This window comes from Orcinus orca, chromosome X, assembly GCF_937001465.1.
Source record: "Orcinus orca chromosome X, mOrcOrc1.1, whole genome shotgun sequence".
NCBI lineage: Eukaryota > Metazoa > Chordata > Mammalia > Artiodactyla > Delphinidae > Orcinus > Orcinus orca.
Window position 1 is genome coordinate 128,777,974 of NC_064580.1, and position 13,789 is coordinate 128,791,762.

Sequence of the window (13,789 nt, forward strand, 5' to 3'; positions counted from 1 at the left end):
TCTCGACACCTTTCTACATCTTCAAAGTTTACTACAAAGAGCACATATTACTCACGTAACCATGTAAACACCTGGTATTATCAGACTTCATTATAGTTTTTAGCTTACTGGAGGGTATGTCATTTTATCTTATTACAGGTTAATTTGCATCTCTCCTATTACTAATGAGGTTGAGCATCTTTTCATATGTTTGTTGTCCAATTTGATTTCTTCTTTTATGAATTGCCTGGTCAAGTCTTTGGCTCATTTTTCTGTTTATTCTTTTTCACCGGTTCTCAGAAAACTGTAAAACAGATTTAAAAAGACAAGGTCGTCAGCTAAAACTGAAGCTAATGAAGATCAACACAAACTAGGTGGGACAAGCCACCTGTGGGGATCTATGCAGAAAAGAACTACCTAAGGAGATCGGCGATGCGTCTGATCTAACTAGGATGAGCTCAAAGCTCACCAAGGAGCCTACGGTGTTTTCCTGGTTGGCTGTGACCTGATTTACTCTCACATGTGTATCCTGAGGCAATGTGATGATGACAGAAAACTCCAGTGGCTCATGAGGAACTGAAAATGGAGAGTGGAATCACAAAGAATACGTCTGTCTGTACAGCAGCGGGTCTCAACCTGGGTGGTTCCGCTCCCAGGGCCCACTGAGCAATGTCTGCACTCATTTGGGGTTGGCTGACTTGGGAGGGGGTACTACTGGCATCTAGTGGGGAGAAGCCAAGAATACTGTTAAATACCTTATGATGCACAGGACAGCCCCCCCGATATATTCTCCCACCCCAAGTGTCAACAGTGCCATTGTTGAGAAACCCTGCTCAACGGCCTCTATCTGGGGTAGAACCGCTCCACCTTTCGTGACCCTTCTCCAAGTAGAAACAGTCAAATCCCCGAGCTGTCCCACCTTGATGGGGGTACTCCAAAGCCCTTGAGACCCACCATGCAACTCCCTCGAGACCCACCATGCAACTCCCTTGAGACCCACCATGCAACTCCCTTGAGACCCACCATGCAACTCCCTCGAGACCCACCATGCAACTCCTTCTAGCCAGAGGAGAGGGCAAACAAGAAGATGCCAAGGCGACGGACTGCTTAACATACTGGAGGAGCAGCAAGCCAGGCCCGGGCAGGGGCGGGAGGCAAGGTCAGAGCATGCGTAGCCCCCATTCTGCTGGAACTTGTAGGCCACAGAGGGCTTTAGATTTTATTTTCATTACAACTGGAAGCCACTGGAGGGTTCTGGGCAGAGGGATGCAATGCGATTTAGGTCTCTAAAGATGGTCTGGCTGCTGTGTAGAGTCTGGACTGTAGGGGGCAGAAGTGAACTCTGAGACACCTGTTGGGAGGTCACTGCCAGGGCTCCAATGAGAGGGGACAGTGGCCCAGCCAAGGGAGGTAGCCAGAGAGGAGGTGAAACAGGTGGGAGGCTGGATGATTCCAAGGGTGGGCACAGGCGTGGTCTGCTGACAGATCAGATGGGGGCCATGAAGGAAAGAAAGCCGTGGAGGAGTGGCCAGAGCCCCTAGCAGAATGGGGTTGCCAGTTACTCAGGTGGGAGGAGCAGGTTTGGAGGCAGCCAGCAGCAGCTCAGTTTTGCACTGGGTCTTCAGTGACACGTATGAGCAAGGGTAATGGTCAAAATAACTTAACATGGCTGCACAGGGCACGGACCCTTTGGTTGCTGGATTATGGGGAGGTCCAGGAATCCTGAGGGAAGGGCGAGGACTCAGTTGGTGGGAGGGGAGAACAGATGAACCCGAAGAATTTCAGTAACTTAACATCAGCAAGACATCAGACAACCACGTGGGGATGTTGAATGCAGGAGCCTGGAGGTCAAGAGAGATCAGAGCTGGGGATAGAAACTGAAGAGTCAAAAGCTTGAAGATGGGATTTCATTTAAAGCCAGGAGGCTGGTGAAAGCACCTGGGCAGCGAGTGCAAGTAAAGCAGGTAGACTAGGCCCAAGGCATCCCCACAAGCCCTAAGGTCAGAGGTGAGGGAGAATGGCAAGGAACGACCAGTGTGGCTTCCCAGAAGCCAAGGGGAGAAAGTGCTTCCAGGGGAGGGTGTCAGATGACCCTTGGACCTAGCCACACTGAAGTCATCACTAACTTTGGCCAGGAGCAGCTGCGAGGGAGGGGTGGGAAGCCAAGTGTTGGGAGGAAATTAATGGGAGCCCCAAACGACTACAAGTCCACATGGTATATTGTATTTTATGAACGAAAGATTAAAATATAGTTCTTGTTTGTTTCTTTTTAGGCACTACTTTGGATTTTTGCTTTTTTTTTTTTTAAGCTGGATGACAGAGCCAAATGAGTGAATGGTGAGAAAGTAAAAGGGATTTTGCTCCTGAAAGATAGCCCAGAACTCTACAGAAGGCCAATGGGATAGGAAGAGCAACTAAATTAGAATTGCTCCTGGGACAGTTCTTCCTCTGAGCTCACTGGGACTCTGAGCCCAGCTCAGGAATTCCGTGGGCACTTTGGTTCTGGTCAATAAAGGCTTTTGTAAACGAAAGCCCCTGAATGCTCATTAGAACCAATGCAAGCAAGGCAGCCCTTAGGCAGGTGGCCTCTTTCCCATTCTCCTCCCCTCTGGGAAGCCTAACTTGGCTAATATCTTGACAACACAGCCTATTTGCACTAGCAGTTAATTGGCTACTCCAACAATTCTGTGAGGCCGACAAAGCAGAGGTCAGCAGCCTCTTGGTGCAGATAAGGCAACTGTGGCCAGCAAATGGTGGGGCCACACTGGAATGCAGGCCCGTGTTAATTCCATCATCCCAGGCTAGCTGAAGCAGCAATAAAAATACAAACAAGGTCAAAATGAGCCCTGAGTGCCTTGGCACTATTTGGGGGGTAATGAATTCCGCACTGCAACAATGTTTATTGCTGAGGGTACCGCCTCTAAGTTGGAAAACAGTCCCAAACAACCACCTTGGAATGCCAGCCAGAGGCTGTCTGGCCGCTCCTTTAAACAGATGTTCACTGAGCTGCAGCACTCCTCTCTGTGGGATTCCACTACAGTTTTCAAAGTGTTTTTGTTTTAAAGTTGCAGAACCCTGTGACATCTGACGAGCAGCCCCATGTAGAAAACAAACAAAAGGAGAGCTCAAAACTACTTGAGGGCTTACTTGGTGACACAGCAGTTAAGAATCCGCCTGCTGATGCAGGGGACACGGTTCGAGCCCTGGTCTGGGAAGATCCCATGTGCCGCGGAGAAACAAAGCCCGTGCGCCACAACTACTGAGCCCGTGTACTGCAACTACTGAAGCCCACGCGCCTAGAGCCCGTGCTCCACAACGAGAGAAGCCACCGCAATGAGAAGCCCGCGACCCGCAACAAAGAGTAGCCCCCGCTCGCTGCAACTAGAGAAAGCCCGTGTGCAGCAACAAAGACCCAACACAGCCAAAAATAAATAAAATAAATTTATATATATAAAAAAAAACTAGTTGAAGGTGGAGTGGCGGTCCAGGCCCACCCATTTCTGCTCTGGTCCTTTCCCCCAACCCGCCTGGGGACAAGGTTAGCCGGCAGCCCACTCCTCCTACTCAGCAAAGGGGCAGGCACAGCCCAAAGAAGAAAGCCTGTCTGCTGTACCCAGACTGCACCTGCTTCAAACGCAGCCATCAGGACTGGGGGGCGGGGCGTAGGAAAGGCCTTTCCGGACACAGCCGGGCGGCGGGGGGGCCCTGATACAGGTGGCCCACTGCACAGGGCGCACTCTGCAATCTCCTTGAGGAGTCATTTAAAATCAAACGCAGGCCAAAGAAATCCAGCTGCCTTCCAGGGCCCTCAGAGGTGCTTCAAAGCATTCATTGCCACACCAAGGGCACCACCATAATCCAATTTTCTGCACATTTATTTTAAAATCCTGAACTGAGAGCAGATTAGGGATTGATTTAAAATGGCAAAATTGAAACAATGTAAAGAAACACCACAAGCTAGTTTTTTCAAAGAATGAAGAGGACGCTCATATCCACCCCTTAGCTTCTCCTAGCTTCCTCTTGCTGCTGTAACAAATGATGGCCAACGTACTGCTCTACAACGCACACTTCAACCTTACAGTTTGGGAGGTCAGAAGTCCAACGCGGTCTCACTGGGCTGAAATCAAGGTATCGCCAGGGCTGCGTTACTTCTGGAAGCTCTAGGGCAGAGTCTGCGTATTCCTTGGCTCCTGGCCCCTTCCACGTTCAGAGCCAGCAAAGGCAGTGGAATCTTTCTCCTGTGGCATCACCCCGACCCTCGCTCCTCTACCTTCCTCTTCGATATTTAAAGGAACCTCATCCTTTAATTAGCCGGCCTAACCCAGGAGAATCTTATTTTCAGGCCAGCTGATTGGCAACCTAATTCCATCTGCTACCTTAATTTCCCTCTACTGTTGAGGAAGGAGATAGATAGGCCCTGGGTTAACCTGCTGCAACTAGTTTCAACTGGTTTCATGCTGACCCTTTGAGATAAACTACCAACAAGAATTAAGCACCGTGACTGGCTGAAAGACAAAGCAGCCCACCACAGCCTCCTCATTTTTGTGGTCAAGATTTCCCAGCCCAACACATGTGCAGAAGGGGTCCCAGGTCATCCTCTAGTAACCTTGGCCACACTGTAATATCATTAGCATTGCGGTTTTGACCCTTCGCCCTCTCCCCCTGGGTTTTGCTTAGGTGCTCACGAGAAAGATTCAAAATAGTGCTTGAGGGGCTTCCCTGGTGGCGCAGTGGTTGAGAATCCGCCTGCCAATGCAGGGGACACGAGTTCGAGCCCTGGTCCGGGAAGATCCCACATGCTGCAGAGCAACTAAGCCCGTGTGCCACAGCTACTGACCCAGCGCTCTAGAGCCCACGAGCCACAACTACGGAGCCCACGTGACACAACCACTGAAGCCCACATGCCTGGAGCCCGTGCTCCACAACAAGAGAAGCCACCATAATGAGAAGCCCTCACACCGCAATGAAGAGTAGCCCCCGCTCGCCGCAACTAGAGAAAGCCCGTGCGCAGCAACGAAGACCCAAACGCAGCCAAAAATAAATACATAAATTTATTAAAGAAAAAAAATAGTGCTTGGTGGAAGCCTAAATAAGGAATTGCAGATGACATGATCATAGGGGAGAAAAAAGGAGGGTCACCCTCATCTAAACCCCAGAAGACTAACCCCTTATTAACTACCTAAGCTACCGCAGAGCGCAAGGCATTGCTACCCCTACTCCATGAGTTTGCCTGTGTGCTCTCCCCCATGTACTATGCTTCTAATAAAGTCTGTACCTGCTTTGCAGTCTTAGTCTCTTTGCTGAATTCTCTCCTCAAAGAAGACAAAGACTGAGGTCCTCTTGCCGGCCGAAATCACTGTGTAACCTCCCATGGTCACAGGTTCCAGAGATTAGGGCATGGACATCTTTGGGGGCCATTTGGAACACTGACCTGCGTGAAAGATTTCTCCCCTGTTTCTGTTACGCGTTTAGGATGACTTTAGGCTTTTACATGCGAACCAAGATTGGCCAGTCAGTGGACCTGTGAGCCAGCCTCAGGGAGGGCCGAGCCTGGGCTGGGGAACAGGAACCTCCAGAGCCGGGCCTCCCCCCCACACACCAAGAGCAGCAGAGGAATACATAGCGAGTGCAAAGGGGAGGAGTGGACACACGGCAGGGAAAGCACCAACACCAGGCGGGGGAAGAGCCCAGACGGGAAAGTCAGTGCGCCTGGAAAGGATCTTTCCTGAACTCACAAAAACCAAAGACAGCTGCTCCCCTGCGAGCTGCCAAACAGCCTCATCACCCTCATCGTCATCACCTCTGCTGGAGGCCCCTCCCCAGTGCCTGCTGACACTGACTCTTGGGTGATTTCTCTGTGTGTGCACGTGTTTAAAAAACACATACATTTTTGTTACCTGGTATCCAAAATGATGGAGGGGATGGGATGTGACCTTTGACAGTGAGGAAGGGGCTGCAAACCAGTCAAAACAGGTGAGACTAAAAGGCAAACAGTCCCTAGACCCTGTCAGTCTACTGCAATGACGGGTGCATAGGGGCAACCCTGAGCCATGCAGGACAGGGAAGGTCCCCCCTGCCCAGGATGCACCTTTGCAGGGGCCACTGCTGCACTCAGGCCAATCCTGCAGGTGCCCAGGGGTCTGTCTGGCTCAAACCCAATAGCCCAAGTCAGCCCACAGGGCTTCTGCCTGGATCCCAGCACCACCAGCACTCGGGGCCCCCTCTGCTCTGGCTCTCCCTGGCCCGACCAAACTCAGGGGCCCTGAAGACCAACCCCAACCCAGGGGTCACATGCTGCCACCTCCCTCATTTGTTCTGCTTGGACTGCAGTGAATTTATTTTATTTTATTTTTTTATTTTTATTTTTTTGCATTACGCGGGCCTCTCACTGTTGTGGCCTCTCCCGTGCGGAGCACAGGCTCCGGACGCGCAGGCTCAGCGGCCATGGCTCACGGGCCCAGCCGCTCCGCGGCATGTGGGATCTTCCCGGACCGGGGCACGAACCCGTGTCCCCTGCATCGGCAGGCGGACTCTCAACCACTGCGCCACCAGGGAAGCCCACAGTGAATTTATTTTAAACGGAGGTATAATCCACATACCATCCAACTCACCCTTTCAAAGCGTACAATTTAGTGGTTCTTGGTACATTCACAAGGTTGTACGACCGCCACCTCTATCCAGTTCCAGAACATTTCCATCACCCTAAAAGGAAACCTGGTACCTATTAAGCAGTCACTCTTCATTCCCCTTAGACCCTGGCAACCACTAACCTACTTTCTGTCTCTATGGATTTGCCAACTCTGGACATTACATATAAACGGAATCATGCAATACGTGGGCTTTTGCGTCTGGCTCCCTTCACTTAGCATAATACTTTCAAGGTTTGCACTGTATTTTTTAAATGTGGCTCGGAATAATAGTTACTAGCACAGAGCTCACTCGGAGCCAGGTGTTGTGCTAAGTACTTTATCCATTTGCACTCATTTAATCCTAGTAACAACCCCATGGGGCAGATGGTGGTATTATCCCCATTTTCCAGATGAGGAAACTGAGGCACCAAGCAGTTAGCGACTTGCCCTGCACCGTGGTAGCGCTGGGCAGGCTTGTTCCACAGCTGGCACTCTCCCTCTTGGCCGGGCTACCTCTCTTTTAAAGGACCAGGCACTTGGAGATCTGCCAACAGGCTCATCACACATTCTTGGCCACGGCTCACATTTCTGTCACCTGCCCCATCACTGGATATATCTGCATTTATGACCCCTCCTTTGGTTACTCAGATAAACCTGGGTTCAAGTCCAAAACCTCACTGGACCACGTTTTGCATCTGAGTTATGGGTTACCACTCAGTTACTTTTCAAGGTTGTATGCAAACACCCATTATGTACATCAGGAAACAAGATGGGTCACAGTGCCAAGCTTTCAGGGTAGCTAGGAGGTGTAAACGTGTGTGAGGCACTGAGGGCCTGGCGCATGGAAGACACTGGGGAAGTGGAGCCCTCGTATGACTGTTACCCACCCGTACCACTGAGATTCTTCTCCCCGGAAGTCAAAAGCACAGCTTCCCACTTCTGTAGGTGCAGACAGGTGACGTACCTGTCCTCAGACGATTTTTCAGAACTAGTAAAATACACAGTGAACTAAAAGCCCATCTGTAATTAGAACAGGAATGACTTGTTCACCACCTTTTAAACTCCTGGGAGCCTAAAATCTGTCTCAGCTTGCCCGAGTCCGTGCGGATTTCACAATCGGGCTTCGAGGCTCTGAGTGTCTCCTGAGGCCTGCCAGGCTTTCTAGGTCACACCTCATTACCGAGGACCAGGACCAAGAAGAAAGTGGCTCTTGGGCAGACCCACCTGATCCACCACCTGGGGGCTCCCCAAGAGCCAGTGGGTACCTAACTGAGACCTGCTTTGTGTTTCTTCATTTTGACACAGTAGCTCTGAAACTGTAACTGCCCGGATCCCCAGAGGGGACCAATGCAAAACCGGTATCTGTCAGGTCGTTCTGCACAAAAGATCCAGGAAACTGGGGCCCTACCTTGAAGCAAAAGCTTCTTCTGGTTCAGCGTTAATTAAAATTTTAAAAGATCACTGGCTAGCAATCTTAAATGGGTGGGATCCTGGCTCTATCCTTCCGAGTTATGTGACATGGGGCCCCTCATCTGGAAGGCGGGGATTATACCTAACAAGCCAAACTCCTGGGGCAACTAAAAAATATATATGTGAAGTGGTACACAGCAAGCACTCAGGAGACGGTAGCTGGTGGCAGGGCTGCAAATCTGAGGGTGACACACGCCTGGTTCCCTCGAGATACCTTTATGAGTTGTTAGGCCTTAAACAGATGAGCAAACCGAACCAAGTTCAGAGCACTTTCCCAAGGCCACTTGGCCAGTAAGGTGTAGGAGGAGGGCAGCCTCCAGGTGTAAAGGCATTATGCCTAGTACTTAAAAGCAAGGACAGTGGAATCAGACAAGCCTGGAATCAAATCGTAGCTTTGCCACCTGAGGCAAGTTACTTCACCTCTGTGCGCCTCCGTTTCCTCATCTGTAAAACGGCTGCACCCATTTGCCGTTTCCCCCACCACTTTGTAAATCACCTAGTGTAACCCGTGATGATGAAAACCTGACACCTCATCATTTAAATTCCTCACCTTCTCAATGTGCCTACCATGTTGAAGACTTGCAGAAGACAGCCTTGAAGGGAGCATCATTTTTCGAACTTTTTTGCACTTCCACTTTCAAATGTCCCATATCATTAGATGCAAGTTAATCAAGTGATCATACTTTTCCCCACAAATGCATCATAAACAAAATAAAAATCTTAACCCCAAAGGGAAAAATGAAACAAAATTCAACAACCCTGTAACTTGCTGTATTATTCTTCACTGCACTTATATAGATTGCGATGTTTGCACTTATTTTCTCCCGCATCAGGATGTCAGCTTCCCGAGGACAGAGCCTGAATTTTGTTCACGGCTGCAGCATCAGTGTCTAGAACAGAGCCTGGCACCTTTGTTGAAGGCTGAATGGCTCTTCTTGTACAGACTCCAGGAGGGCTGCCCGCATGAGAAACATTTCTACATCTTTTGCAAAACTGCCTTGGACTGTCTAGTGTTTTCCAGTGTTCCTTATAAGTAACATAACCCTCACTAGAACGCACTTAGAGGACACGGTTTTGTTTTTGCTGAGCTCATGTGTTTTTAACTAGCTGAATCTGCCTTTGTGTCAGGAAGCTCACAGCACAATTCTGTGCTCAACTGCAGCGTTTTCCTCAACCTCTTTTTCTGATGTGGAGATGAGGTAAGTTAAATGTAAGAAGATTCTGCTGGGACTCCTTGGCGACCCTATTTTTAACCACAGACTGCATTTATTCTAAGAAGATGCTTCTCAAACTTAAATGTGCCTGCGAATTACCCGGGGATCTAGTTAATGCAGAATCTGACTCAGTAGGTCAGGGGCGGGGCCTGAGATGCTGCTTTCCTAACAAGTCCCAAGAGATGTCCTTGCGGGCCTTGGACCACACTTTGAGTAGCGAGGGTCTAAGAAACTTGCTTCCTTGATTTGGTAGAATTTCTCTCTCCTCCTCCTTGGCAAAATAACACCAATGGCTCGAAAACTGGGGCGGGTACCAGAAGCTCCTGGGGAACTGGTTAGACTTACACACCGCCGTTCCCCGTCCACCCCCCATCCCCGCCGAGATCCTGACAAAGCAGGAGTGAGCACAGGAAGCTCGCCAGGTGCTTCTGCTGCAGGTGGCCTGGAAACACATTTTGAGAAGCCCTGCTCAGGGAATGAGTGCTCTTTTCAAGGTTTTTCCAACGGCAATCTCCTGGGAACAGGTGTTGTCACCGGCGGAGACACCTTGTTCAGGATTTTAAGGGGGGAGTATCCCGCTGTTTCTAGCCCAGCACCAGGAGGGGTCCAGGTCCCTCCCCACCGGCCACATGGGCTGCGGCAGGGTCAGCCCCCGCGGGCTCGGGGCTAGCACCCCAGCCCCATCCTCCCGCACTGCCCCGCCTGCCCGCCGGCAGCCTCCGCAGCAGGCCCTCGGGCGGGGGCCGAACCGCTCATGCGCACCACCGGGCCCGCGGGGCGCAGGGCCCCCGCCCCACGGGCCCAGAGGGCGGGGTCCCCGCGTGCCCCCCGCCCGCCTTACCTCTCTGGACCAGAGTGGCCAAGGAGAAAGCGAGGCAGATGAGGAACGCCGAGTGCCAGGCCACCATGGCTGGGAGCGGGCGGACGGGGCCCAGAGGAGCACAGTTAGCGCGAGAGCGCCCGAGGGGGTGATCGGGGAGGAGCCGGGAAGGAGGAGGAGGAGCAGAAGAGGGAGGAACCCTGCCGCTACTGCAGGGCCTCGCCCAGAACCGGCGCGCGCGCGGCGCGGCCCCGGGAGGGAGGAGGAGGGGCGCGCGCGAGCTCTGGCGTCGGGGCGTGCCCGACGGAGACGAGGTGAGGTGGGGTGGGACTGCGACTGTGGTGCGAGGGGCGGGGCGAGCCTGCAGTCTCGGGGGCGGGGCCTATGCACGAGGGGCGGGACGGCAGCCTGCGGGCGGGGCTGGAGCTTGAGGGGCGGAGCCCGCGGGCACCCAGCAGGTTAGGCTGTCTGGGTCCCGGCCAGCGCCGGCCCGCGACCCGCGGGCCTCTTCACACCACTCCCTCGAAAGGGAAGTCTCAGAGGTGGTCCCTGCGGGCCCGGAGCAGTGAGTCAACAGTGGCTGGGGAGACGGAGGCGCTGGCAACAAGGGTATGCAGTGATTTCCACCCGGCGCGCCAGACTCCTCTAGGGCCCGGAGCAGGACCCGAGGCGGCGCACAAGCCTGGTGCGTTCTGCCAGCCGGGTGACCTTGAACAGGGCTCTTCCCCTTCTGGCCTTGGTGTCCCCCCGGTCACCAAGGGGGCCCTCCAGCTGCGGCTCCAGGACCCGGCACCCGCGGTCCGGCACCCGTCGCCTTGGCGGAACTTGTTTGTCGGAACCGCCGTCTGCCTTCCCACTTAGCTGATCCTGCAATGGAGCCCTGCCCAGAGATGAAAGGAAAGGGCCATTTTCGTGGCTGGCCGCGGTTGGCAAACAGCGGCACGTCTGGAGGAAACGAGCCTGAGGCCGGGGGCGCGGGGGACAGGCGAGAGGGAAGTTGCGGGCTGACCTGGAGCCGAGCGCCGCGGGCCCGGGGGAGGAAGGAGGAGGGACAGGGTCAGCTCCCCCGAGGCTTTGATGAATGCGCTGAAAGCGCGAGTTCACATCTGCAGAGTCGATCTGTAAACGTGCTCGGTGATCGACACGCGCGCTGCAGCCCTTTCCCATGAACCCCTCCAACCGAGTCCATCTTCAGGACCGGGTGAAATCAGATTCCAACACTGATTGTAACAGCAAAATGCCCGCTGCAGCCTTTGACGTGAACGCTCTCAAGAAGGGCTCCGGCTGCAGCCGGCTTTCAAAGACAAAGAGAAAGCGCCGCTGCTCCCCGGAGTCGTCGAGCCTGTCCCTGCCATTATTCGACACAGGCTGCCCTGGGCTACATCCTCCTTGAGGGTGGCTACTACCATCTCCCCGCAGTGTCCCTTCGGAAGGCTTCCTGTGTCTCCCACAGGGCCGCACCTCCATACTCCCCCAGAGGCTTCCCCCACCCTCTGAGCCATAGTAGGGGGCGGGGGTCTCCCTGAGATGGAGCCAAAATCTTTCCCTCTGTGACTTCTTTCCATTGCTCGGAATCTTGGGGCTGCAAAAACGAAACATACAAGGAGTGAGTGGATATTCTGATTTTCAGGGCAGTGCTTATTCTATGACACTAGCAGGAGAATTAACAGAAATAGCTAGTGGTTATTGAACAGACACATATACATGGCATATTCCAGGCATTTTATTCTTATTTTTTATTCCCACAACAACTTCATGTATCACCTCAATAATTAATGAAGGAAAAGGAGCAAAATGGAGATTCCTTGAGGTTGCGGAGTTAACCAGGTCCAGTCCCATAGTGTCAAAGGGGGGCAGGGGGATCACCAGGAACCCCAGCAGGTGAATGGCTAAGAACATGTGCTTCCGAGCCAGACAGAGTGGCGATCCTGGCTGGACGCAATAAGGTCGTGCCAAGGATTAAATGAGATACTGGAAAGCAAGTGGCCTCGGACACAGTGAGCGGAGACGCATTACTTGTTACTCTTGCAACAGCTAAAGAAATACTGGCTACTGTGAGGTTGGGCAGTTGCTGTGTATTCCAGGATGCGAATATGCCCCCAGTTTTCCCACTAACTCCGGGTGCCCTGTGCCATTCCCTTGCCCTCGGGCTTCAGGAGTCCCACCTGTAAGGAGGGCACTAGACATCATGCTCTTTTAGAGCCCTTCAGGTTCTGATGGGTGAACCTCAGCACCTACACACTCAGCTACCTGAGGAGGCTTGAGGAAGTGAGGAAAATGCAGCCTCTAAGTGAGGCATCTCAGTCACTCGCAGCTGGGGCTCTAACTGGTCAATGTATAGTAGAGATACCTCAATCCCAGCAGCAAGACACTGGCCACAGTGTAACATGCAGGAAGCCTGTTTTCTAGCTCAGGGGTGGTTGGCACACCGGCCTGCAGGTCAAATACAGTCCACCCGCCCGTTTGTATGACCTGCAAACTAGGAATGCTATTTGTACCTTTAAATGGTTGAAAAAATCAAAAGAAGGTTATTTTGTGACAGGGGACGTTTAGACGAAATTCACGTGTCAGGATCCATGAAGTGGTGAGAACACAGCCCCGCGCATTCGTTTCTGTATTGTCTGTGGCTGTTTTTCTGCTACCACCGCAGAATTGAGTAGTTGCAACAGAGACCATGGAGCCCACACAGCCTAAAATATCTACTACCTAGCGCTTTACAGAAAAAGTGTGTTGGCCTCCATTCTAGCAAATTGAACTATGGCAAGGATGAATAGTAACAGGCGATGGTGCAGGGCCTAAAGAGTGTGCTCCTGTAGAACAGGGGATGAGCACAGGAGCTGGCACGGGAACAAGAAGCAACAGAAAAGGATCGTGTTTATCATGTGCCAAAAGACACCCACTCAAAAAAACCCAAAGAACAAAAAAACAGGCCTTGAGTCAAACTATTGCAAATGTCCGAGGTCAGTTATCCTGCCAGATAACGCTCCCTATGTAAAATGACTCATCCGAGCCCTGGTTTGTCTCTCAGTCTCTTATAAGTTAGGTTAGTGTGAGTCTGAGGGAACCAATGACATCACCTACCAGGCTAAGGACCTCCCTGGAACTTGGTGAGCCTCTCCAGTAGCTGCTACCCTGCTGAACTGCAATTGATCGTGGAGCTGATTTACATACAGGAAATTCTATACTTAGAAACCATGATTCTGTGCCCCCTGAATACACACACTCCCCACTGCCAGTGCACGTGGTGCTGGGACTGACCCCCCGCCAAGCCTGCCTTGTCTCCACACCACCCTCCTTCTACTCCTCACCCCTTCCTGAACTTCCCATATCCTGCAGATGTTCACCACTTGGAAAACCATTTGGCCTGACGAGCTCCTCTCCTAAAACACCCACCTTTCCTCAGCACTGACCTAGGAAGAGAAGTGTGACATGGACAGATGGCCACCAGGCTAGTCTGGGAGTTCAGGAGAGGCACAGATGGAGCTGGGAGGGCTTACGCTAATCTGAGTTACGTAGGCTTCTGAGAGCAAGCCTGGTCTTCCGTCACACCCCACCATGTCCTTAGAAAGATGTGTTCTAAATTCCAGAACAGAACAGCTATTCTCTCACTGTTAGCACAGAGTTCCTGTTATTGCTCCCAAGTGCCACAAACCGCTCCTTGCAAAGTCTCCCAAGGG

The 13,789-nt window shown here is 52.3% G+C and overlaps 1 protein-coding gene across 6 annotated transcripts in view; it reads right to left on the minus strand.

Moving 5' to 3' along the window:
* Positions 1-10,378, minus strand: part of CD99L2 (CD99 molecule like 2) — a 112,551-nt gene extending 102,173 nt beyond the window's left edge. For 2 of the 6 annotated variants that reach the window (XM_033413574.2, XM_049705042.1), the window contains exon 1: positions 10,134-10,364. In XM_033413574.2, the coding sequence (XP_033269465.1) occupies positions 10,134-10,200 (67 nt within the window). In that variant the 5' untranslated portion in view covers positions 10,201-10,364. Of the gene's footprint in view, positions 1-10,133 lie in introns of all 6 variants that reach the window. The other 4 variants (XM_049705043.1, XM_049705045.1, XM_049705044.1 and 1 more) reach the window with 4 other exon arrangements.
* Between the last annotated feature and the right edge of the window lie 3,411 nt (positions 10,379-13,789).